Source organism: Diceros bicornis, chromosome X (assembly GCF_020826845.1).
Source record: "Diceros bicornis minor isolate mBicDic1 chromosome X, mDicBic1.mat.cur, whole genome shotgun sequence".
Taxonomy (NCBI): Eukaryota; Metazoa; Chordata; class Mammalia; order Perissodactyla; family Rhinocerotidae; genus Diceros; species Diceros bicornis.
In genome coordinates, this window is record NC_080781.1 from 63,554,372 (window position 1) to 63,579,468 (window position 25,097).

Sequence of the window (25,097 nt, forward strand, 5' to 3'; positions counted from 1 at the left end):
GTGGGCCCACTCTAGGGAGGGGTGGAGAGGAAGGCAGAGTTCTGCTAATCTCCCTGGAAAGGGCTAAGGAATCAATATTTCCTTGCACTTATAGGACACTTGACACCATTTTTGTATTTGATTTTCCTAGCAACTCTTTTGATCACATCCAGAAGATTTTTTTGAGCACCTTCTATATTCAAGGCCTTATGCTGAGAATACTGGCCTTTTCCTTTAGGACACTTATCACAAATTCAAGAGTGTAAACATTTTTGTGATTTTTTTTTCTGTTTTTTTCTTTTTTTTTTTGAGGCAGATTGGTCCTGAGCTAACATCTGTTGCTAATCTTCCCCCTTTTTTCCTTTTTTCTTCCCAAAGCCCCAGTAGATAGTTGTATGTCATAGTTGTACATCCTTCTAGTTGCTCTATGCGGGACACTGCCTCAGCGTGGCTTGATGAGTGGTACGTATGTCCGCACCGAGGATCCCAACTGGTGAAGCCCGGGCCACTGAAGCAGAGCGTGTGAACTTAACCGCTACGCCGCAGGGCTGGCCCCTTTTTTTTCTGTTTAATGTCTGTCTCCTCCACTAGACTATAAGCCAAATGAAGGCAGGAGTCACGTCCATCTTCTTCTCCACTGAATCTTCAGCACCTACAACAGTGCCTGGCAAACAGTAGTCGCTCAATAGATAGCTACAGAAAAAATGAATCCAGAGGTCTGGGACCTGGAGACAATTTTGAATTTTGCAGAGGTTGGTGTGCAGAAGCAAGCCTATTAGCCTGAAACATAGCAGAACTTCAATAGACATTAATTGAACTAAATGAACAATAATAACAGGAAACACATAGTGCCTACTGTGTGCCAGGCCTTGTGCTAAGCACTTTACATTCATTCACTCACTTAATCCTCAGAACAACCCTATGAAGTAGGAACTACTATTATCCCCATTTTACAGATGGGGAAACCAAGGCACAGAGGTTCACCAACTTGTAAGTGGCAGAGATGAGAGCTGAACTCCAGCTATCTGGCTCTACTGTACATGCCCCTAACCACTACACAGCCTTCCAACAACAAATGTTCAAACGGAGATGAGGCAAATTCCAAAGAATTTGGAATCTCTAAAGAGATGGGGCAATTTCCAAAGGTCTCACGGGAAGAACATGGTGGAGGTAGGACTGGAACCCAGGTCTGCTCTGTGCAATGCTTCTCCTACTCTACCATATGGTATCTGGCCACTGATACAGAGCCCCTGGGAACAGAGGTATGAGGAGGGATCTGAGAAGTCTGGATATCCGTGCAAAAAAAGGCCCTAGTTAACTAGGTGGGTCTCAGCAGAAGACAGGAGGAGCCAAAGAGCAGCCACTAGGGCAGAAACAAGTGTGGTTGCCAGGTCCCATTTCTTAAGCAGGGAAAGGTAGCAGGTTGCTTTTCAGAGGTCCTATTTGAGACCCAAGCCATTCTCTTTTCCCCGCACTAATTTATCAGCCCCCCCCCCCCCCCCCCCGCCTCCCACATACACATGCAGCTAAAACCACCCCAAGGCCATTTCTGCCTCATTGCAATTGATTATGTGGAAAAAGAATACATATTAAGGAGATTAGATAGTGTGATCTGAAACCTGATGTGTGTGTAGGAAGTTGGGGCGGGGCAGAGAACAGAGAAGACTGGGGTAAAGGTTAGGTCAAGCCTAAAACCTCCATCTGCTAAAGGGACTCAATGATAAGCGGTTAGAACAAAGCACCTGTAATCAGGTCAGCTTTGGAGGTACTGACCTTCTGTTTTGGCCTCTTGCCACAACAGAACAGCGCCATAGCCATGGCCTTCCTCTTCTGATTGGATCTTCAGGAGACCCTCCAAACCCTCTCTGTTTTACAGTGGATCCCAGTCTACATATTTTTAGGTGAGTGAACCCCAGGGTCTGAAGAGCACATGAGAACAGGCCAAAAAAGAGGCCAGGAATCTCCAGATGTGGAGGGCTCCAAGGAGATCATTTGCTTATTCCCCTCCCACTGGGAAGGACCGTGCCTCCCCACCCAGAGAGATGGCTACTGTTGAGTTCACTGGATTTCTCCTCTCCCAACTGAGGGGCATCAAGGCCAGGAGTGAGGCTGTGGTTGTTCTGGTTTAAAGATCACCCCAGCCTTCTCAGGACTGCCCACTCTGAACTAGCTGAAAAGAGTCATATTCAAGGACAGGGGCAGAGGTGGTGGTGGCTTGCAGAGTTGGTGTTACTAGGTAGGCATAGGGTGATTTTCCAGTGTAAGACTATATTGAGAGAATTCTGGAAAATACGAGGGCTGCCTGAGTGACTCATTAGACAGAATTTTGAGAAAAGGCCAGTTGCTCAGTGGACTCAGGGCATGTAGTCATCAGTGCTGAGCAAATGGGCTGAGAGCTCCAAGCTTTTCCCAGCCAGAAACCAGGGCTTTGTGGGCAGCAATTACAGGGGCAAGCTTGGAAAGTGGATGGGGCGAAATGTCATCCTGAAGGATGGGACAGGTAGGAGGCAGCTGATTCTAATCCATGGGAGACTACATGACGCCTTAGAGCAGAGATTCTTAACCAGGGGCCTATGGACGTAGAATTCAAGAAAGGGAGGGACAACTCTGAATTTGCATGGAAAAAATTACCTCCTTATTTTCACTAACCTCAAATTGAAATGATGAATGTAGGCAACAAACCACAGAAGTGTCAGCAGTACCTGTGACTTTGTCAGTAATAGACATCACAGAGATTTGCCTTTCATATGCCAGTTGTTGCAGGCATCTCAAAATTTCATTTATGCTCATGACTAGTTCAATTTCAACTCAAAATTCCAATAGTTATTGGAACTGCTGTTAGATCTGGTTATTTAAGGCATAAATCAAGAAGCCCATGTTACTATATCACATTTTTTGTAATGTTTTCATAACTGTGTTTTAATATGATGAGTTTCCTTTGTAAGTCTATTTTATTTCATGCATTTAAAAATATTATTCAGAGAAGGGGCCCATAGGCTCCACCAGACTTCCAATGGGGTCCATAGTTCCCAAAAGATGAAGACTTATTGAACCTTATTGAAATCAAATCATGCCGAGCTCTTAGTCCATCAGTGGCTTGACTCTAGATGCATTAAGAGAAGGAAACAATTTTTCTGTAAACTTGTTTCTAGTCTTTCATATTTTCTTTTTGTTTTCCTTTGCATTTATCTTAACTTCCTCAAAAAGACTCCTCTGACAAGTTCCAGCCTTTAGCTAGGAAAGTGAAGGGCACAGGAATCTCCTAAGAGAGTTGGCATCCTGGTGGAAGCCACCATTTCAAGTCTGGATCCCAGAAAGAGTGGGCAAAGATGGGGCAGAGAGAGCAGGGAAAAGAGGGCAAGAGAGGAAGAGTTGTGTGAGCTAATCCTTTTAGGTGTGGGGGCTGTCCCACCACGGGAAGTCTTTGTATGGCATTTGAACACAAGCGCTCAGATAGTTCTGGCTCCTCTTGGGAGCTCTCCTCAAAAAAACGTTCTTATTTTTCTCCCAGAAAATGATTTTTTCTTAAGTATTTTTTTCTCTCTTCCTTTTCCCCTCTCAAAGGACACTATCTCTAGACAAGGATAGGATAGAGGGTGTATCCAACATTGAATATATAAGGGCCCGAGAAAGGGAGGGTTAGCCTCCTTGTAATGCCCCCCCACCCGATCCCCCACCCCCGACAGCCCCACCAATCTCACCAGCTTTCAGCCACCCTGGAAAAGCCAAAAGATGGAGGGGGGATGTTAGGGACAAATGATCGCACCTATGTGTCTTAAGTGAAAACACTAATAATAAATGTGAATGTTTTCTTTCACCTGCATTTTTAAAAGTTTTTAAAAATTGGGATAAAATAGACATAACATAAAATCTACCATTTTAACCATTTTTAAGTGTATGGTTCTGTGGTATTAAGTACATTCACAGTGTTGTGCAACCATCGCCACCATCCGTTTCCAGGCCTCTTTTCATCTTGTAAAACTGAAACTCTGTACCCATTAAACACTAACTCCCCATTTCTCCCTCCCCCAGCCCCTGGTAACCACCCTTCTACTCTCTGTCTCTGTGAATTTGACTCCTCTGGGTACTTCATATAAGTGGAATCATACACTATTTGTCCTTTCGTGACTGGCTTATTTCCTTAGCATAATGTCTTCAAGGTTCATCTATGTCGTGTCATGTGACAGGATTTCCTTCTTTTTTAAGGCTGAATAATATTCTATTGTATGTATATACCACAATTTGTTTATTCATTCATCTGTCTACAGACACTTGGGTTGCTTCTACCTCTTGGCTACTGGGAATTATGCTGCTATGAACATGGGTGTTAAATTATCTCTTTGAGACCCTGCTTTCAATTCTTTTGGATGTATACCCAGAAGTGAGATTGCTGGATCATATGGTAATTCCATTCTAAAATTTTTTGAGAAACTAACATACCGTTTTTCATAGCAGCTGCACCATTTTACATTCCCACCAACAGTGCACAAGAGTTCCAATTTCTCCATATCCTCTCCAATACTTCTTTATTTTCTGGGTTTTTTTTAGAGTAGCCATCCTAATGGATGTGAGATGATATCTCATTGTGGTTTTGATTTGCATTTCCTTAATGATTGATTGATGCGTTGAGCATCTTTTCATATGCTTACTGGCCATTTGTCTTGACTTCTTTTAGACTGAGTATCTTAATCATTCCATCTGTCTTCCTCTACTAGCTTAGGTATTATACATCTTGTTTCTATTTTTTTAGTGATTATGCTAGAAATTACAACGGGAATCCTGGATCTTGGGAATTACCAAGGTAGCTTATAGCATCTAACATTGTGTGATGCCCACTGAGGTGTAAGACATTCAAATCTGTTCAACAGTTATAGAGCAAATATTAATGATAAGACCTTGACTGTCCTTGCTGAGACTGCAACACTGAGTGAAGTGCAGGCTCCTTACTATCTAGTAACAAAGATAAACCAATCATTCATTCCACCGTTGTGCACATTTCATGTGTCACTGCTGGACACATACACAAGTCACTGCAATGTAAGACCGACTGTGTTAAGTGGAAGAAAGAGCCACAATGAATTGATATTAGGGTTTCAGAGAAAGAAAATATTACATCAAATTGAGGGCATCAGGGAAGACAAGAAAGGGAAGCAGTGTGGCATGGTGAACAGGACATGGGTTCTGGAGTTCGTCAAACTTGGATAACAATAAGCTGTGTGACTTTGGACAAGTGCTGTAACCCCTCTAAGCCTCAGTATCCGCATCTTCTCAGCTTGGTCCATAGTAAATGCTCCATACAGAAAAGTATCCTTCCTTCCTCCCTCCCTCCCTTCCTTCCTTCCTTCCTTTCTCCCTTCCTCCCTTCCTCCCTTCCTCTTTCCCTTCCTTCCTTACTTTTTTCCTGATGTCCTTCTTCCTTGTCTTTCTCACCCTTTTTCCTTCATTCCTCTTGTCTTGCTCAGAGCCTCCCTCAGTGCTTCTCCTCCTTTCCAAATGATGTTAAGAATCATGGCTGATTACTGAGCATTACTCGAAGTGATGGGGGAGAAAATAGGGAAAGGGAGGAGAAAAAAGGCAGAGGGATAAGGAGGGAAGAAATGAGAAGAGAGGAATGAAAAGACAGTTTGCAGGAGATGTGGAGTACAAATATCCACAACCCTGAGAATTAGCCAATGGCCCTGACAACCCCTCTCAGAGGCAGCTTCCATTTAGAGGATGGTTCTCCATCTCTTTCTTCCTTTCTGGGCTTGTATCACCATCTGCCTAAACTGTTGCAGTATCCCCTCTCCTGGCCCTCTACCTTCTACTCTCCACCCTCTCCAATCTATTCCACTGCCTGCTCCCAGGAGAGTCTTTTAAAAGCATCTTTGATTATAGCCCGTCCCTGCTCAAAAATAGTCGGTAGTCTCCCATTGCCTACTTGATGAAGTACAAATGCGTTAGCCTAGGCATTCAAGGCCCTCCTCCACTCTCTAGCTCTAATCCTTTACCAGCTCATCCCCATACACTTCCCCTATATGAAGCTTGTATTCCAGGCAGTCTATTCACAGAACAAACACAAACGGTACTCTCCCACTCCTTCACCTCAGCTCTGACTATTCCCCCCAATGGAAAGATGCCCTGACTGCTCTTCCTGGACTATCCATGAACAACTCCTCCTTTGAGATATTGCTCAAGTTATCCCTTCTCTGCAATGTTTTCCAGACAACTCGAGACTACATCACCTCTGAAAGTCCAAAGCACTTTGTAATAATAGTTGGGTAGCAGCCCTTACATCCTTTGTCACCTCTACCCAAAAAGCTCCATGAGAAGCAAGAGCCACGTCTTGTCCTTATTATATTTCTCGCAAGACCAGGCTTGACCCTAAATTGACAGTTCTTCCCGATTTCTTCTTCCTCACTAGAGGTCTTTAAGTTCATCTCTTGTTCTTTTTTTCTCTCTCCTGGACATCCTTTTTTTGTGGGCCTACCTTCTTTCTCTGGTTTCTGATACTACAAAAAATAGAACATAGTCTTGAGAGTCAGACAGACTAGGTTCACCACATACTTGCCATGTGGCCTTGTGCAAGTAAGTCACTATTATTTTCTATGTGACCTTGAGCAAGTAAGTCATTCACTCTCCACCTTTGTAGAAACAAAGCTTGGTACCTGCCTCTCAAGACCTTTCCAAAGATCAAAGAGGCAAAAAAATCCTCAAGAGATGTTCATTTTCTTTCTTTCTGTTATAGAAATTGACATTACTTGGAGCCCAACCACCCACCTCATAAGACACTGCCAACCTCGCCATTTGATCAACAGAAGAGTGACAACCACTTCTGAGACAGGCACCCTACACTCTGATTTCATTGCACTCTCAGGAAGAATAATGAGTAACGAGGGCCTAGAAAATTAGGCAAATAGAGACTTTGATACAGTCTCGGTATTCCCACAGGCCCCTTTAAGGCATCATTCACTACTCCATTTCCTTCACCCCCGACATCCAATCAACTACCAAACCCTGAAAATTCTACCTCCATAGTATCTTTCAAATTTGTTTGAGAAATAGCAGCCTGTTTCAGGTTCCCATTGCCTCTCATCTAAATCACTGCAACTCTTAGCTTATCTCCCTGCCTACAGTTTCTCCTGCTCCCACAGTTATCCCAAATTATTTCCTGATACACAGATATGATCATGCTACTCCTCTGCTTAATAACTTCACAGGCTTCTCATTCCCTTCAGCATCAGGCCTAATCTCCCTGCTTCCTTCCCAGCTTCATCTTCTACTCCATGGCCTCCCATGCTCCCTGTACTTTTGCAGCTTATGGTGTTACTCGTGGGCCTTGGACTCTTCCATCTTCAGGCCTTTGTGCAAGCTCTTCCTTGTGCATGGAAGGCCCTTCCTCCACTAATCCATCTGTCAAAGTCCTACTCTTCCTCCAAAATTCAACTTAAATCTTACCTTCTGCAAGAAGCTTTTCTAGCTTTCCCAGTAGTAAGGAATGGTCTTCTCCTTGGGTTCCCATAAAATGACATTTGAACCCTGACTATATAGTTCTAACCCTCTGGGATGTATCCATTATTTATGATATCAGTCTTCCCCACTAGACTGAGTTTCTGGAAGACAAGAACTTTATTTTCTACATGTATTAATATGATTTAACACACATAAAGTGCTTAAAATAGCTCTTGGCACATAATAAAGATTCAACAAATGCCACTACTTTTTATTCCAAAGCTTGGAGTGAAGATACATGACCTCTCTGAGCCTCAGTTTCTTCATGTGTAAAATGGGGATAATAGGGTTATCTCTTAGGGTTGTGAGAGGATTAAATGAGACAATGCACATTGAGTGCTGAACAGAGTGCTTTTTAATAACAAATGCTTGATACCTGGTATCCGTGACCATCCTTACATTATTTTCATCATTCCCATATTTACTCTCTTCACCCTTCTCCTTCCAGTCCCCAACCCAGTCTCCGTGGCTTCTAGCACAGAGATTTCACATGAGGTGTGTTCAATGTTTGTTGAATTATTAAATTACCTTTTACTCCCACAGGTTCTTATATTTATAGTTCATTTAGATCCAACAGGTAATCACAAAGCCACAGAAATTCATCTTTGACAAACCAGCCATGTTCTTCGATTTCTTTTATTTTTTTACTTTTTATTTTATTTTATTTTATTTTATTTTATTTTATTTTATTTTATTTTTTTGTGAGGAAGATCAGCCCTGAGCTAACATCCATGCTAATCCTCCTCTTTTTGCTGAGGAAGACCGGCTCTGAGCTAACATCTATTGCCAATCCTCCTCCTTTTTTTTTTTTCCCCAAAGCCCCAGTAGATAGTTGTATGTCATAGTTGCACATCCTTCTAGTTGCTGTATGTGGAACGCCGCCTCAGCATGGCCGGACAAGTGGTGCTCGGTGCGCGCCCAGGACCCAAACCCGGGCCGCCAGTAGCAGAGCACGTGCACTTAATGGCTAAGCCACGGGGCCGGCCCCCATGGTCTTCGATTTCTGAAGGCTTTGAGCCAACTGATTAGGATGCTGGGTTTTTGCTTTACACTGGAAATAACTGGCTGCCTATAGTCTTACACACACACGCACACTCTGGAACCTCAGAAAGTCTTTCCTTGTTTGAAACAAGAGTATTGGTGTTAGCTTCTCCCTGTTAGCTTTTACCTGCCACTTGGAGAATTTTGAAATCAAACTTCTTCCTCTGCTACTATTTATTTATTTATTTATTTTAATTTATTTTTTTAATTTTTTTTTTTTTTGTGAGGAAGATCAGCGCTGAGCTATCATTCATGCCAATCCTCCTCTTTTTGCTGAGGTAGACCGGCCCTGTGCCAACATCTATTACCAATCCTCCTCCTTTTTTTCCTCCTTTTCTCCGCAAAGCCCCAGTAGATAGTTGTACATCCCTCTAGTTGCTGTATGTGGGACGCTGCCTCAGCATGGCCGGACAAGCAGTGCGTCGGTGCACGCCGGGATCCGAACCCTGGCCGCCAGCAGCGGAGCATGCGCACTTAACCGCTAAGCCACGGGCCCGGCCCTGTGCTACGATTTAATGTAATAAATATTTATCATGAATCATCTCCCTGTGCTTGGCACTGTGCTAAAGGCTGTTTTCAAGAAGCTTACTGTCTAGTTGGGAGAGGGCCAGACATGTGAGATATTAACTACACAAGCAGCAAACAGGGCCAAATAGAAGCATAAGTAATGTGCTGTGGGTGTGTGGAGAAAGGAACCTTAATTCTGACCAGAGAATCAGCAAAGATATCATCAAGGAGGTATCATTTGAGCTAAGGCTTGAAGGCTAAGAGAATTTTGATAGACAGAAAGTTGAGGAGAGGGTAGTCAGAATAAGGGAACAGCATCACCAAAGGTATAGACATGTGAAATTGCATGGTGGATTGAGGGAATGAGGAGTAGACTAAGGTGGTTGGGCCCTTGTTTCCCGAACTTCAGCCATATGCATCCCACCTTCTGGTTCTTTTCATGGCTGGGTACTATTTATGCTATTATTACTTAATATTTTTTCCATATTGATTCATTTCTGTAAACTAAATTAATGTATTTTAACAGGAAGTTTTATATCACTACCATGAATTCACTTTCATTCACTACACATTAAGATAACTTTCCGTCCATATACCACCTCAGATCATCTAGTGTCCCTACAGTGGTATAGAGACTACACTTTGAGAAATACTAGGCTAGAGCATAAGGGGCATGAGTGCAGGTACTGAGAGCTGAGGCTAGGAAGATGTGTGGGGCTAGTCCATGGAGGGCCTTAAACGCCAGGCTAGTAAGTTCAGACTTTATTCTGTCAGCAGCGGGAAAATATTGAAGGATTCAGAGGAGGCAAACAACATTATGATTGTACTTTAAAAAAGTATCTAGAAGTAGCATGGAAAATGGACTGGAGAGGAAGAGACCAGCAGGCAAAGAGTGACAAAAGACTGCAGTCTTGACCAGAGGAGATCAAGTTCTGGACCATCGCAGTAGCAATGGGGACAGAGGCAGGAGGATGAATGGGAGAGATTTTTTTGGAAAGGGAGAGAGGTCAAAGATAGCTCCAAAATTTTGAAACTGTGACATTTATCCTGAGGCCTGAAATATAAATAGGAACTAGCCAGGCAAGGAGCTGAGGAAACAGTCTTCCAGACAAAAGAGACATGCACAGAAGCCTGGAGGCTAGAGAATGGAATGAGTTGAAGGAACTGACAGAAGAACAGCATGGTGGAATACAGAGAACAAGAGGGTAGCCAGGGACTCCAGCATGGAGGGCCTTCAAAACCAAGGTTACGAGGCTGCACTTGATCCTAAGAGTCATAGGAAGCCATGTTAGTTGTTGAATTATTAAATTACCTTTTACTCCCACAAGTTCTTATATTTATAGTTAATTTGGATCCAATGAGTAATCACAAAGCCACAGAAATTCCTCTTTGACAAGCCAGCCATGTTCTTGGTTATGTGCTGCAGAGGGACAGAGTCAGATTTGCATTTAGCGTGCTGGTTGCATCATGGCTCAAAAGGAAGCAAGGAGCCTATTTAGAAGACATTGGCATTCATCTAGAAGAGAGATAATGGTGGCTTGGACCCAATGGTAGCATGGAGGTGGGGAAGAGGATAATTTGAAAGGTATTTGGAGGACGGAACTGACAGGAATTGGTAACTAACTAAAGGGAAGCAATAACTAGAGATTAGTGGTTAAGGGTACAGTCTCTGGAGTAAGATGATCTGAGTTCTCAACACTGGCTCGCCCACCGGCTAGCTGTGTGACCTCAGGTGGTTATTTAACCTCTCTGAAACTGGGTTCCTCATCCACAAAATGAGAATGATTACTGTTCTAATGGGATCTTTACAAAGATTAAATAAAATATGCATGTAAAACAGTTTTACATGATGAGTGTACAATGAATATTGGCTATTATTATATGGGGAAAGTGAGCAAGTGAGATGAATCAGAGATGATTTGAAGAAAGGACCGACTTAGATTCATATTGACACCATCTTTAACTTAAGTTAGCAATCATTAGTAATTTGAGGCTGTACAGGTTTAAATTTATTTCTTAAAAAAGTCAGGACCAGGGATAAAGAGGGACACTACACAATGAGAAAAGGGTCAATTCACCAGGAAGATGTAACTACCCTAAACGTGTATGCACCTAACAATAGAGCTTCAAAATATATGAAGCAAAAACTGACAGAACTGAAAAGAAAAAATAAACTAATTAGCAAGTATATTTGGAGACTTCCTCAAAAAACACAAACAATCAGAACTCACCCAAGATGAAACTGATAACCTATAACTATTAATTAAATTAAATTAAATTTTAATTTTGGAAGGTTAAAAATCTTCCAAAACAAAAATATGCAGACCCAGATGGTTTCAACAGCAAATTCTACCAAGCATTTTAAAGATTCCACACAATCTTTTCCAGAAAATAGAAGAGGAAAGAACACTTGCCAACTCACTTATGAGGTCAGACCCTGATACCAAAACCAGACAAAGACAACACAAAAAAGAAAACTATAGACCAATATCCTTCATGAATATAAATGCAAAAATCCTGAACAAAATACTAGCAAATAAAATCCAAATCCAGCAATATATTACAAAGAATAATATACCACGACCAAGTGGACTTTATCCCAGGAATGCAAGTGTAAATATTTGAAAAATCAATCAATGTAAACTACCATACTAACTACCTAAGGAAGAAAAAACACATGATCATATCAATTAATGTAGAAAAAGCATTTGATAAACTTCAACTTCAATCATGATAAAACCTCTCAACAGACTAGGACTAGAGGGAATCTTCCTCAACTTGATAAAGAGCATCTACAAAAAATCTGCAGCTAACATCATACCTCATGGTGAAGACTGAAAGCTCTCTCCCTAAGCTTGGGAGCAAAGCGAGGATGTCCATTCTCACCATTTGTATTCAACATCATACTAAAAGTCCTAGGAAGTGCAATAAGGCAAGAAGAAAAAAAGAAAGAACAGCATACAGATTGAAAAGTAAGAAAAAAAACTGTCCTGATTCACAGAGGACGTGATTGTGTAGAAAATCCCAAGGAATCTATTAAAAAAAAAAACCCTCCAAGAACTAACAAATGAGGTTAGCAAAGTCACAAGATACAAGATTACACATAAATATCAACTGCATTTCTATATACTAGCAGAGAACAATTGAAAATAGAAATCTAAAAAGAAATACCATTTAAATACCTCCAAAAAATGAAATACTTATATAGATTTAACAAAACCTGTACAGCATCTGTACACTGGAAACTATAAAATGCTAATGAATAAAATTAAAGACCTAAATGGTTAGAGACATATTGTGTTCATGGATTGGAAGACCCAACACAGTAAATGTGTCAATTCTCCCCAAATTGATGTATAAATGTAATGCAATTAAAATAAAAATTCCAGCAGGATATATTAGATAACAGTTTTGCATAAATATTAAATTTCCCAAATTTGATAATAGTATTGTGGGTGGAGAGTATTGTGGGTGGGAGTAGTATTGAGGAAGAGAATGTCTTTGTTTTTAGAAAATAAACACTTAGATATTTAGGGGCAAAGGGTTGTGATCTCTGTAATGCACTAGTCTCAAATACAAACATATATGTATATACTTATATTTAGAGATAAATCAAATGTATAATGTTAACAATGGGTAGATCTAGGTGAAGGTTATATGGGATTTTATTAAAATATTCTTGCAAATTTTCTGTTGATCTAAGGTTATTTCAAAATAAAAAGTTTAATTTAAAAAACTCCCATCAGGAGTTTTTGTAGACATAAACAAGCTGATTCTAAAATTTATATAGAAAAACAAAGGAACTGCAATAGTTAAAACAATTTAGAAAAAGAATAAAGTTGGAGGAATCACTATCTAATTTTAAGACAGTATAAAACTACATCAATCAAGACAGTGATGTATTGGTGGAAGGATAGACACATTGATCAATGGAATAAAATAGAGTCTAGAAATAGACCCACACAAATATGGCCAATCGATTTTTGACAAAGATGCAAAAGCAATTCAATGGAGGAAAGATAGTCTTTTCAACAAATGATATTGGAACAATTAGATATCCATATGTAGTAAGTGAACCTTGACCAAAACCTCACATCTTGTTAAAAAATTAACTCAAGGGGCTGGCCTGGTGGCGTAGCCGTTAAGTGCGCATGCTCTCTTTGGCGGCCCAGGGTTTGCCAGTTCGGACCCAGGCACAGACCTACGCATTGCTTGTCAAGCCATGCTGTGGCAACGTTCCATAAAAAACAGAGAAAGATGGGCATGGATGTTAGCCCAGGGCCAATCTTCCTCAGCAAAAAGAGGAGGATTGGCATCACATGTTAGCTCAGGGCTGATCTTCCTCACAAAATAAAGAAATAAAGAAATAAATCCCACTTCTGTCACCATGAGTGACACTGATGACATTCAAACAGGCTGGGTCTGGCAGGCTTGCTCTTAAAGGACACTTAGGGTCTCCTGAGGTGTCACACTTGCAATTCAAATAGATTCCACCAGAGGGGTGGTGTTTATGGAGGTATGGCTCTTAGACTACCTTTAGGACTGGTAGATAACTGAAAGAGATCAGATGTAAGGCACACAATCAATCCGTCTATGCTTTTAAAATAACATCACATTGAAATAACATAAATGCTGACTAAACACTAATCATCTAAGTTTACTATTGTTGAAAAGAGAAAACATTTATTTAACTTTCAATCAGTCTACAGATATTTTTTAAACACCTACTGTGTGCACAGCACTGTTCCAAATACTGGGGATAAAAACGAAATGTATTTGAAGCAAGATATAAGAGAAATGATATGCTTAGACTATTTTTAATTAATAATGACTTTAATTTTATCTGAGTTTTCTTCTGAAGCTTACTGGGCAACAAATTCACTCTAATCTTTTATGAGGGTCAGAAGTAGCAGGACTTTTATCCATGGCAGGCTTCCCATAACATTCCTCCCACAACTATTTCCTATTTAATTAGCGTGCTTACAACAACCGTCTCAGCCAGCTCTTGTAAGGAGAATTCAGCCTATCACTAAGGTTTCTTCTACTTTATAACATGACTTTTAAAAGAAATGCCCATTCTGTCTTCCTCCTGTAATTTTCTTCTATGTCCAAAATGCGAGCAACAAACCTGCTGGTAGGTAACTCTTGAGTTTCTTTCCCTCCTCTGAAACTTTTGTCTACCATGATGTGGTTACCTGGTCAAAGAAGTCATTCCCTTAGCTGGGTTTTCTTTTACTCACAATATGTGTACTTAGCCCCTCTTTCTCACGAATACAGATTTAAAAATGATATTCAATTCCCACAGCTGTAAGATATCATGTTTGCATTTCACAGCTTGCCATGGCCCTTTGCTAACAGAGGTAATTTTTTTCCCTTCTGAACTTTTGGGACATTTCGAATAGTATGAAAGAGAACACAGTAAAGCAGTTTCTAATATGTGCTTTCCTCTCAGCATCAAACATCCTGTACACTGCAGACAGCCCCTCTTTGCTGGAATGTGCTGACTTAGCAGTTCCACAGAGGAAGGAGGGTCAAGCTTTTAGAAAGGATTTCCTGAGGTCCCAGAACAGGGATGTCAGCCACCGGCCCAAGGTGCTGTTCTTTCCACTTGCCAAGTAGTGCTTTCCTTTGACCCTGGCTGAGGGCCTGCTCTGAGAACGTTATGGTTCTGCTGTTCCCTCAGTTAAGATCTCAGCCATCAAGGGGACCCAGATCCAGGGACTCAGAGGTCAGCCTGGACCACAGCAGAACTAGGTGGGGGGTCGAGGGAGAAGGAGAGAATGGTCTCACACCAGCCTTGACCTGCTCCTTCAGTATAGAGCAGAGATTGGGGTTATGAGAGGTGTATTAAACTTGAAGGGAACTGAAGGGCATGAACCCTTTATGTCCCCTCAGGAGCTATTCCTGTTGTCCTTATACCCTACTTTCTGGTGTTCACTAAGTTCTGGACCTTGTCTGTGCTCGCCTTAGCCTGGCTTGCCTATGATTAGAACACCCACAATCAAGGTAAGAGACAGGTGAAGAGTGGTGGTCACTGTCTGTGCCAAGGATGGAACCACAGGGAGAGGGGGATGGAGGGAAAGAATAGGAGAGGCAGAGGGAGAAGGGGTGGGGAGAGGAAAGAAGGGGAAAGGGAAAGGAAAGGGGGGAGGTGGAGAGAGAGAGAGAAGCAAACGGCGGTAGAGGGAAGGGGAAGGAGAGAGGAGAGCAAAGCTCAGTAGGGAACAGAGTTCTCTGCCAGGCTGCCCAGGAAGAATTAAGAGGTTGAGATTTCTGGGCAGGTGCCTCCAGCCTCACACTGTTTCCCTATCACCTTTCTGGCTGGCTCCAGAGGAGCAGGGGCTTCCTATGTCTCCTTGGGAGTTGGATTCAAGGCTAGTATCTACAGCTCTGTGCCTTAGAAATATGAAAGTGTGAGAAGGAGGCCTCTCCTGTGACCTGAGGACTGTAGGAAGAACCCTCCACCCCTGGGAGAAGTAGAGGGATTGGCAATATCTCACTTGCTCTTCCCTTCCCTTCTGTACCCATAGGTGGTAGGCGTTCACCTTGGGTACGAAACTGGACCCTCTGGAAGTATTTCTGAAATTACTTCCCAATAAAAGTGACTACTCTTCCTCTGGATACCTTCAGTCCCTGTTGCTCAGACTCTCGCTCTCCACTCAGCTCCATGTTTTCAAAGGCTTTGGTGGCCAGCAGTGAAGGTCAAGGCCCAGAGGCATAATACAGAGTAGGGGCCCAAGATGGATGGGCAAGTGGGAAGATGGATAGATAGCAGCCTTGACTTATAGTGGCACATCCAGGTGAGCCTCTCTGAGTATCATAACCCCTGGCAATCCTGTGACAATGATGACATCCCAATGAACAGGGATTTAGGGCTCCCCAAGGGAAACACAGGCTACTTGCTGGGATGTGAGCCCACATGTCCTCTCTTTCTTCTTCCTATCTACTGCTCTGACACAATCTCCCTCTAACAGCTGGTGAAGACTCATGACCTCTCTCCCAAACACAATTATATCATTGCCAACCACCCCCATGGCATTATTTCTTGCAGTGTCTTCATCAACTTTGCCACTGAGGCCACTGGCTTTGCTCGGATTTTCCCAGGCATCACTTCTGTAGGGACCTTGGAAGGGGTCTTCTGGATCCCAATTGTGCGACAATATGTGATGTCAATGGGTGAGTATAAGAAGTCATTCCATCCTCTGACTTACCTCAGAGCTCCAACCCCAATAAGCCCTGACAGTCAGTCCAATTCTCACTCCCTGCTGGAAGAGGACTTAGTAGAAAATGAGTCCAGAACACACTGGGACAGTAACAGGAGTATGTCTCCAAGTGTCAGGTTCCATCCAAGATCTGGAAGGCAGGGTTTGGTTAGGCAACAGGATAAGTTACGGGCATTCATAGGAGTTGCCAGGAATCCTTTCAGAGGAGGAAGCAGAAGGCTGGAGTTCAGGATCAGAGCCAAAGTGGAAAGCAGAAGGCAAAAGCCAAATATCAAACCCAAATGTGGGGAAAATCAGGCATGAACAGGGCAGCTCGGATAAACTTTGCCAGACTCTTTCTGGGATGTCAGTTGGCTTATTTTGGCCAGACATTTATATAGCAGCTCTCATCCCAGGGCATCTTAAAGACATTTTAAAGTCTCTCATACTAGCTGGTACCCTCCTGGCCCATGACTTTCAACTCCTGGGAACCCCTTCAAACTTGCACAAGACATCAAAGGATAAAGGATAGGTATCCATCAGAATCCAGGACAACTTTCCCATGCCAGGGTGCTGTGACAAATGTCCTTCTCACTGGATAAATACCCATCCTTCTGGACACCAGAAAACAACTGAAGCCAAACATTAAAAGGTAAGATACATCTATCTGGAGGGGCCAGGTGGGACCACTAGAGTCCCAGAGGATGGTTCTGCTCTCCTCTGAGGTTGGCATGAACCTGGAGAAGCAGTCTCTCTCAATGACTGAGGTCTGGAAGCAATTTCTGTCATCCTAGGAGAGAATAGAAGGTAAGCACAGGGCAAAGATGGGAAGCAGAATTGAGGAAAGACTCTGAGTGCTGTTGAGCAACAGGGTGTCATCCTCATTCCATGGTTCTTCTACATTTCAACTTGGCTTGGGAGTTTCCTGGGTCTGCCTACTCTCCAGAAACCCCAGCCAATGGCTCCCCTTTGGCAGGTTGCTCTAGGGAGGAAGCAGGTTGGTGGTGGCTAGTCCTGATCACCCCAGGTTGGGGAGAACTCTGCAGAGTCTCCAATGCTGTCAGCCTGGGGAGACTGGAAGACAGCTGTGGTTCATGAGTAGAGAGGGAAGGGATGGGCTTAAATGCTATTGGGCTAAGAAGAAGTAGGCAGAGAAACTCAATGTAGTCCCAACTGTAATAGCACAGACCCCCAAGGCAAGCAGCTGACCGTAAGGATCAACCTCAGGATAGGGCTAAACCAGGATGTGGAGGTCAAAGACAGAACAGTGGAAACAACAATAGTCAGGAAACAGAACTGTGTCCAGCAAGGAAGAGCCAAAAAGAACCCCTTACTCCATCCTCAGATACCAAGTTTGTTATGGCACTTGACTCTTTTGTTTCACAGATGTGTGCCCAGTGAGTGAGTCAGCCTTGAAGTATTTGCTGACTCAGAAAGGCTCTGGAAATGCGGTGGGTATTGTGGTGGGTGGAGCTGCTGAAGCCCTCTTGTGCCGGCCAGGCGTCTCTACCATCATCCTTTTCTTTTTTTTTTTAATTTTATTTATTTATTTTTCCCCCAAAGCCCCAGTAGATAGTTGTACGTCATAGTTGCACATCCTTCTAGTTGCTGTATGTGGGACGCAGCCTCAGCATGGCCGGAGAAGCGGTGCGTCGGTGCGCGCCCGGGATCTGAACCCGGGCCGCCATCAGCAGAGCGCGCACACTTAACCACTAAGCCACGGGGCCGGCCCATCTACCATCATCCTTAAACAGTGTAAAGGTTTTGTGAATTTGGCACTGCAGACAGGGTGGGTCCCTAGTTCCTGGTGCCCTATTGTCAGGGTACCATAGGTCCTCTGTAGCACCTCTCCAGAATGGTGTCCTCCCTTGGAAACCTATTACAGGGGCTCTCTTTTCACTCTGTTTGCTTCTCTCTACACCCTCACATTATGCCTTAAGGGTGTTTGGGCCTCTAGACACATTTCGATGTGCACTTTTTCTTACTTGAAGTTGAAGAAAGAACAGCAGAAGAAGACTTTCACCTTCTGCCCATTACCTAGTAGGCTAGGGGTCTGGGGAAGTGGGGGGCTTCACTTTATATCAACCCATTAACTGAGAGGCCCAGAGAACCTACCCAGGGCAAGGAAAGTACTGGGCTTGATGTTGTGAGGATTGCAAAGATGAATAAGACATAGTTACTGCCCCCAAAGAGCATATAATCTGGTCTGAGAAATAGAATGCATTCATTCAGCAGTTATTGAACAGTTATGGCCTACTGTGTGTCAGGCATAGTACTAGGCATTGAGGATACAAAAATAAATAAGACCTGGTCCTTGCCTTTAAGGAACTCACAGTCCAATGAGGAAGACAGACATATGCACATATAATTACAAAATCTATCCAGATGTCAACCATTTACCATCTCATCTACCACCGTCTGGTTTAAACTACCATCACCTCTCCCCTGGGTTATTACAGTAGTCTCCTAACTGCTCTTCCTGCCTCTATCCTGCCTCCCCCACATCCAAGAGTCTATTCTTATCTGTAGCCACGATGATCCTATTAAACGTGAGTCAGATCATGTCACTACACCAAATGCTCCAATGGCTCCCATTTCACTCCGAGGGAAAGCCGAAGTCTTTACAAGGGCCTGAAAGACCCTAAAGAATCTGGTCCTTAGCCACCTCTCTGACCTCATCACCCACTGCCCTCCCCCTTGCTCACTCCATTAGAGCTACACTGGCCCCCTTGCTGTCCCTCAAGCAAGCCACACACTCCTGCCTTAGGGCCTTTGCTCTAGCTGTCCACTCTGCCTGAAACACTATTCCTCCAAATAACTGCTTGGCTCATTCCTTTACCTCCTCCAGGTCTTTGCTCAAATGTCTCTTCTCAACAAAGTCTATCCTGACCATCCTGCTCTATTTTTTTCCCATTGCACATATCATCTTCTTATATATCATCAATTTTATTTGTTTATGTATCTGGTTTTTCCTTTGTTATTATTGTTTATTGTCTGTCTTCCCTCAATAAAAGGTAAGCTCCATGAGGATAGAGATTTTTTTCTTAATCCATTGTGTTCACTGACATATTCCCAGGGCTTAAAACAGTGCTGGCACATAGAAAGAACTCAGTAAATATTTGTTGAGTGAATGACATGCTATAATAGAGATATGTACAAACTGCTATGAGAGCACCAATTGATGGAAAGACTTTCACCCAAAGTAGAGGTTTCATAGGTGGGCAACATCTGAATTGTAAATTGAAATATTAGTAGCAGCTGCCAGTCAGACCAAAAAGGAGAAAGAGCTCAGGGGTCCTACAACATATCAGGCACTATGCCAGGTCCTAGAGATTCAAAGATGAGTGACACTGTTCCCACCTTTGATCTGCTTGACAGACAACCAGGGAATCATCCAGGTAAGGGAATGACTGTAATACAGAGTTAGGATAGTGTTAGTGTAGGAAAAAGATAAGCACTAGATGAAGGGTATCTAAACCACATTGTGGGAGAGGGAATTGGAGGTGATCAAAGAAAGTTTCTTCAAGGGGATGAAACTGGAGTTGAGTATTGAAGGGCAAAATAGAATTAGCCACGTGAAGACAGAGGGAAGGCATTTCCAGCAGAGGGAGCCGAGTGTACAAAGACCCATAGACAAGAGAGAACTTGACACACTTAGTATAGCTAAGCGGATTGCAAGGAAGGGGTGAGGAGAGGGGAAACTAGCCGGGTAGGCAGGACTAGAGCACAAAGGCCATGCTAAGCAGTGTGGTACAAAGTGAGGAACTCTGGAAGAATTTTAAAGAGAGGAGTGATGTGTCCAGATATGCAGTTTACGAAGATCACTCTGGATGTTGGGTGCAATGAAGGCAGTTAGATTGCCTGAGATTAGCTTCTTCCCATCACAGGACAAGGTGCAGCAGCTTCCTGCAAAGGATTCAGTTGGGAGGGTGGGGCATGGCAAAAATGAAACACAAGGCTGGAGATGTTTGGGTTCTTGAGTTCTTGACCTATAATGGGGATATTGTAGAGGTTTCCCACCTTGGAGAGGATTTCACTGAGGGGAGCTTCCTGGGAGAACTCACACTTCCACCTCTCTCTTTACAGAGCATACCTTGTCCCTTCCTATTCCTTTGGAGAGAACGAGGTTTACAATCAAGAGACCTTCCCTGAGGGCACGTGGATAAGGTTCTTCCAAAAAACTATCCAGGACACATCTAAAAAAGTCCTGCGACTAAGTTTCTGTACCTTCCATGGCAGGGGACTCACTCGAGGATCCTGGGGTTTTCTGCCTTTCAATCGGCCCATTACCACTGTTGGTGAGATTTCCAGTATCTCTGGACCACCCTGGTCCTCGATTCCCCCCACCCAGGTCACCCATCAAGTCCCAGGGGACCTGACACACAGCTGGGATGGGCAATGGGAATTCCCGTGGGTGTGATTGAGGGCAGGGTAGGGAGGACAACTAAGATAAGAGTTGTGGCCATTCACGAGTGGGACAGAGTTCAGCAACTGCTATGAGAGCATCATTATTCACATACATTCTTTCAACACTCTCCTGAGCTTGCTCTCATTCTCTTGAGCATGCATGAGATTAGGTATTTGGAGAATATGGGACAGGGTGGGGTTGGAGCAGAGAGAAAGAACAAAGCAAGGGGAGGGGACCCAGATACTAAGTTTCAGTGTGTAGCTCCCTCTGAGGGATGGGTAATTTGAGTTGGGGGGCTCTAAAGCTTGTCTCTTCTCCTTCCCCATAGTTGGGGAGCCCCTGCCAATCCCCAGGATTAAGAAGCCAAGCAAGAAGACAGTGGACAAGTACCATGCACTCTACATCAGTGCCTTGTGCAAGCTGTTTGACCAGCACAAAGTTCAGTATGGCCTCTCTGAGACCCAGGAACTGACAATCATATAACAGGAGCTGGATTCCCCCATTGCCAAACCCCCAAAGCATTGAGGGATCCAAGTAGGACCATATGGAAGGAAGAATCTGAGGAGAGGGGAGGATCTCAGGGATGAGAGAGGAGGCCAACCAAACCAAAAAGTACCTAATGAATCAGGTTTGGGGGAAGGAACGAGAGGGACAAGAGAAGACTGGGCAACAACTCAGTTTAGCAAGCAGAGTCTTGTGAGTCCACAGATCTTTTATGCCTCCTGACTCCAGCCAACTCTCTGATTAGAGGAATGAGAAGCCAAAGAACACCGTGCCTCTTCCTCCTGAGACTTAGTGACACCCTCACTATTTAGGTTTAGGCTTAGAAGACTTGTTGAGAATAGGGATGGTCTGTTTCCTTCTAGACTTTTCTTACTATTTGGGGACCACCATAAGATAAAGCAGGGACCTGAACTGTGGTTTCCTGATCCAAGTAGACAGGATTCCCTCAGTTGTCACACAGTCCTACACTGGCAAAAACTTTTGCACACAGTCATGCTGTTTCTTATATAAAAATAAAGCTCCAGATATATAAAACAGAATACGACTATTTCCTAATTACTCTGTGGTTCACTACTGGGCTTCCCTCAAACTGGCCAGAAAGCTGGTCTGTGGAGAGCCGTTTTCCTCTTCTTCATTTACCCTTTATATTTCCCCTGACAGAAAAGGTGAGGGAGGGGAACCAGAACTGCAGCATAGTGTAGGAGACAGGAGCAGAACCATGAGCGCTGGCACAGGTACCCACTGAGTAGCCCATCTCTCCTGATCCCACATAACCACCATGGGTCAGAAGGAAGGGGGCCACAAGACAGTGCACCAGCTGAAAGTCTACACCTACTGTGTACCAGGGACTATGCCATCATTTTCATAACCTTTGTCTCTTCATGCTAATACCAGCCATGTGAGATTGTCATCATCTCTATTTTATAGTAGCTAAAACTCCTCATAGAGGTTAAATAACTTGTCCAAAGCCACATAGCTTTGGATAGAACTAACATTCAAACCCAGGTCTTACTAATTCCAATCCAAAGCTCTTTCTAATACACCAACCACCACATTTCCCATTCCTCATTTCCCGGAGACCTATTAATCAACTTCACTGTCCTGAATGTGGTCCCATGGCACCCCACTTAAATTAGTTCATAAGTGTAGACAAAAATGACGGATTCTACTCAGAGTGATCCCAGATTAGGCCTCAGGGAAAACAATTTACTAATTTAAAAAACTGTTTATATCTATAGAATGGAATTGACAGTCTAGAAACAAATCCATATGCATATGGTCAGTTGATTTTTTCCAAGGGTGCCAAGAAAAGTCAATGGGGGGAAAGAATAGTCTTTTCAATGAATGATACAGGGACACTGGATATTCACATGCAAAAGGATAAAGTTGGAACCCTACCTCATACCATATACAAAAATTAACTCAAAATGGATCAAAGACCTAAAGTGAGAGCTGAAACTATAAAACTCTTAGAAGAAAACATAGGGTAAAGTTTTCTGGCCTTGGATTTGGCAATGGTTTCTTAGATATGACACCAAAAGCACAAACAACAAAAACAAAATAGATAAGTTGGACTTAATTAAACACTTTCAGCTTCAAAGGACACTATCAAGAAAGTGAAAAATCAACCCAGAGAATAAGAGAAATTTTAAAATCATGTATCTGATAAGAGTCTAGTATCCAGAATATATAAAGAACTCTTACACCTCAACAACAAAAAGACAACCCAACTAAAAATGGGCAAAGGATTTGAAAGACTTTCCTCCAAAGAAGATATACAAATGAAAAGGTGCTCAAAATCATTAATCATTAGGGAAATGCAAATCAAAACCACAATGAGATACCATTTCACACCCACTAGGATGATTATAATAAAAAAGACAGACAATAATAGGTATTGGCGAGGATATGGAGAAATTGGAACCCTCAGGTATTGCTGATGGGAATGTAAAATGGTATAGCCCCTTCAGAAAACAGCTTGACAGTTCCTCAAAAAGTTAAACATATGACCCAGCAATTCTATGCCTATGTATACACCCAAAGAATTGAAAACACAAGGTCACACAAAAATTTGTACATGGATGATCATAGCACAATTATGTATACAGCCATGCACTGCATAATGATGTTTCTGTCAACGATGGACCACATATATGATGGTGGTCCCGTAAGGTTAGTACCATATAGCTCAGGTGTGTAGTAGGCTATACCATCTAGGTACAAGTACGTCTATGATGTTCGCACAACAAGATCATCCAACAACACATTTCTCAGAATGTACCCCCATGATTAAGCAGTGCATGACTGTAATAGCAAAAAAAGTGGAAAAAACCCAAAGGTCCACCAATTGATGGATAGATAAACAAAATGTGGTCTATCTATGCAATGGAATATTATTCAGCTATAAAAAGGAATGAAGTACTGATTCATGCTACAGCATGGATGAACCTTGCAAACATTATGGTAAGTGAAAGAAGCCAGAAACACAAGGCTATATCTTGTATGATTCCTTTTCTATGAAATGTCCAAAATAGGCAAATATAGTTTAGGGGAGGAAGACAAATCCTCTACCCTCTGGGTTCTTCTGGCTGGGATACGAATTAAATTGAGATGAGACAGAATAACAGGAGAAAATCAAACAAAGCTTTATAACATGTATACGTGGGAGAGACTCAGGAAAACTGAGCAACTCACCAAAATGGCAGAGGCTCTCATCTTAAATAACATCTTCAGCTAAAGATGAAAGAGGGAATTGTGGTTAGTGGTTTGGGACTCAAAGGAGAGGATGGCAATTCACATGGAAATGGAAAAACAAATGTTTCATAAACAGAACTTTGATAAGAATGGGCTTAGCAAGGACCCTCCTAGTCTATTGATACCCAGAGTTACCTATGATGATGGCCTGTCCTGGGGACAGGCCTTCTATCTTAAATTTCTGTTAGACAGTTAGTGGGGCAGAGGTCAAAGTTTCAGGGTCTTTTGTTCTTGAAAATAATCAAGGTAAAGAGACGTATTTTGAGATGGCCAATTCTGATCCCCCACAATAGAAATTCAGAGACAGAGAGAGACAGAAAGTAGATTAGTGGTTGTCAGGGACGGAGGGAAGAGAGAAAAGAGGAGTGACTACCAATGTGTACAAGGTTTCTTTTTGGGGTGATGAAAATGTTGTGGAATTAGATTGTGGTGATGGTTGTACAACCTTGTGAATATACTAAAACCCACTAAATCACACACTTTAAAATGGTGAATTTTATGGTATATGAATTGTATATCAATGAAAAAGTAATGTTTAAGAGAAATTAGCTTTTTAGTGTAAGGGAAAAAGTGTGAGCTATATTCAAGTAAAAAAAATCACAATGAAATCTTTTTAAAATACTTTTTATTTTGAAATGATTGTAGATTCACAGGAAGTCACAAAAGTAGAATCTGTTGGACCCTTTATCCAGCTTCCTACAATGGTGACATCTTATATAACTGTAGTATAATATCAAAAAAGGAAATTGACACTGGTACAATACTGTTGATTAGACTACAGGCCTTACTCAGTTTTCACCATTTTTATACACATTTTGTACTCATTTGCATGTGAGTGTGTATGTGTACATATAAGTATGTTTATGCGATTTGATCCCATATATAGATTTGTGTAACTCCCATGACCATCATGATATAGAACTGCTTCATCACCATAGAAAAACTCCTTCCTACTACACCTGTGTAATCATACCCCTCCACCTTCAGCCCTGTCCCCTGGCAGTCACTGATCTATTCTTCATCTCTATAGCTTTGTCACTTCAGGAATATTATATAAATGGAATCATACATCATGTAATCTTTTGAGATTGGCTTTTTTCACTAAGCATAATGCCCTTAAGATCCATCCAAGTTGTCATGTATCAAGAGTTCAATCCTTTTTTTGTGTGTGTGTGAGGAAGATCAGCCCTGAGCTAACATCCATGCTAATC

General features: G+C 42.5%; 1 protein-coding gene across 1 annotated transcript; it reads left to right on the plus strand.

Annotated features, from left to right (window-relative positions):
- Nucleotides 1–1,795: 1,795 nt before the first annotated feature.
- DGAT2L6 (diacylglycerol O-acyltransferase 2 like 6) lies at nucleotides 1,796–21,111 on the plus strand. The gene is given in 8 exon segments (XM_058535225.1): nucleotides 1,796–1,880; nucleotides 14,914–15,024; nucleotides 15,549–15,619; nucleotides 15,993–16,194; nucleotides 17,607–17,723; nucleotides 17,952–18,009; nucleotides 20,307–20,518; nucleotides 20,957–21,111. Coding segments are annotated over 8 exon segments (1,011 nt in total).
- The last annotated feature ends 3,986 nt before the right edge of the window (nucleotides 21,112–25,097 follow it).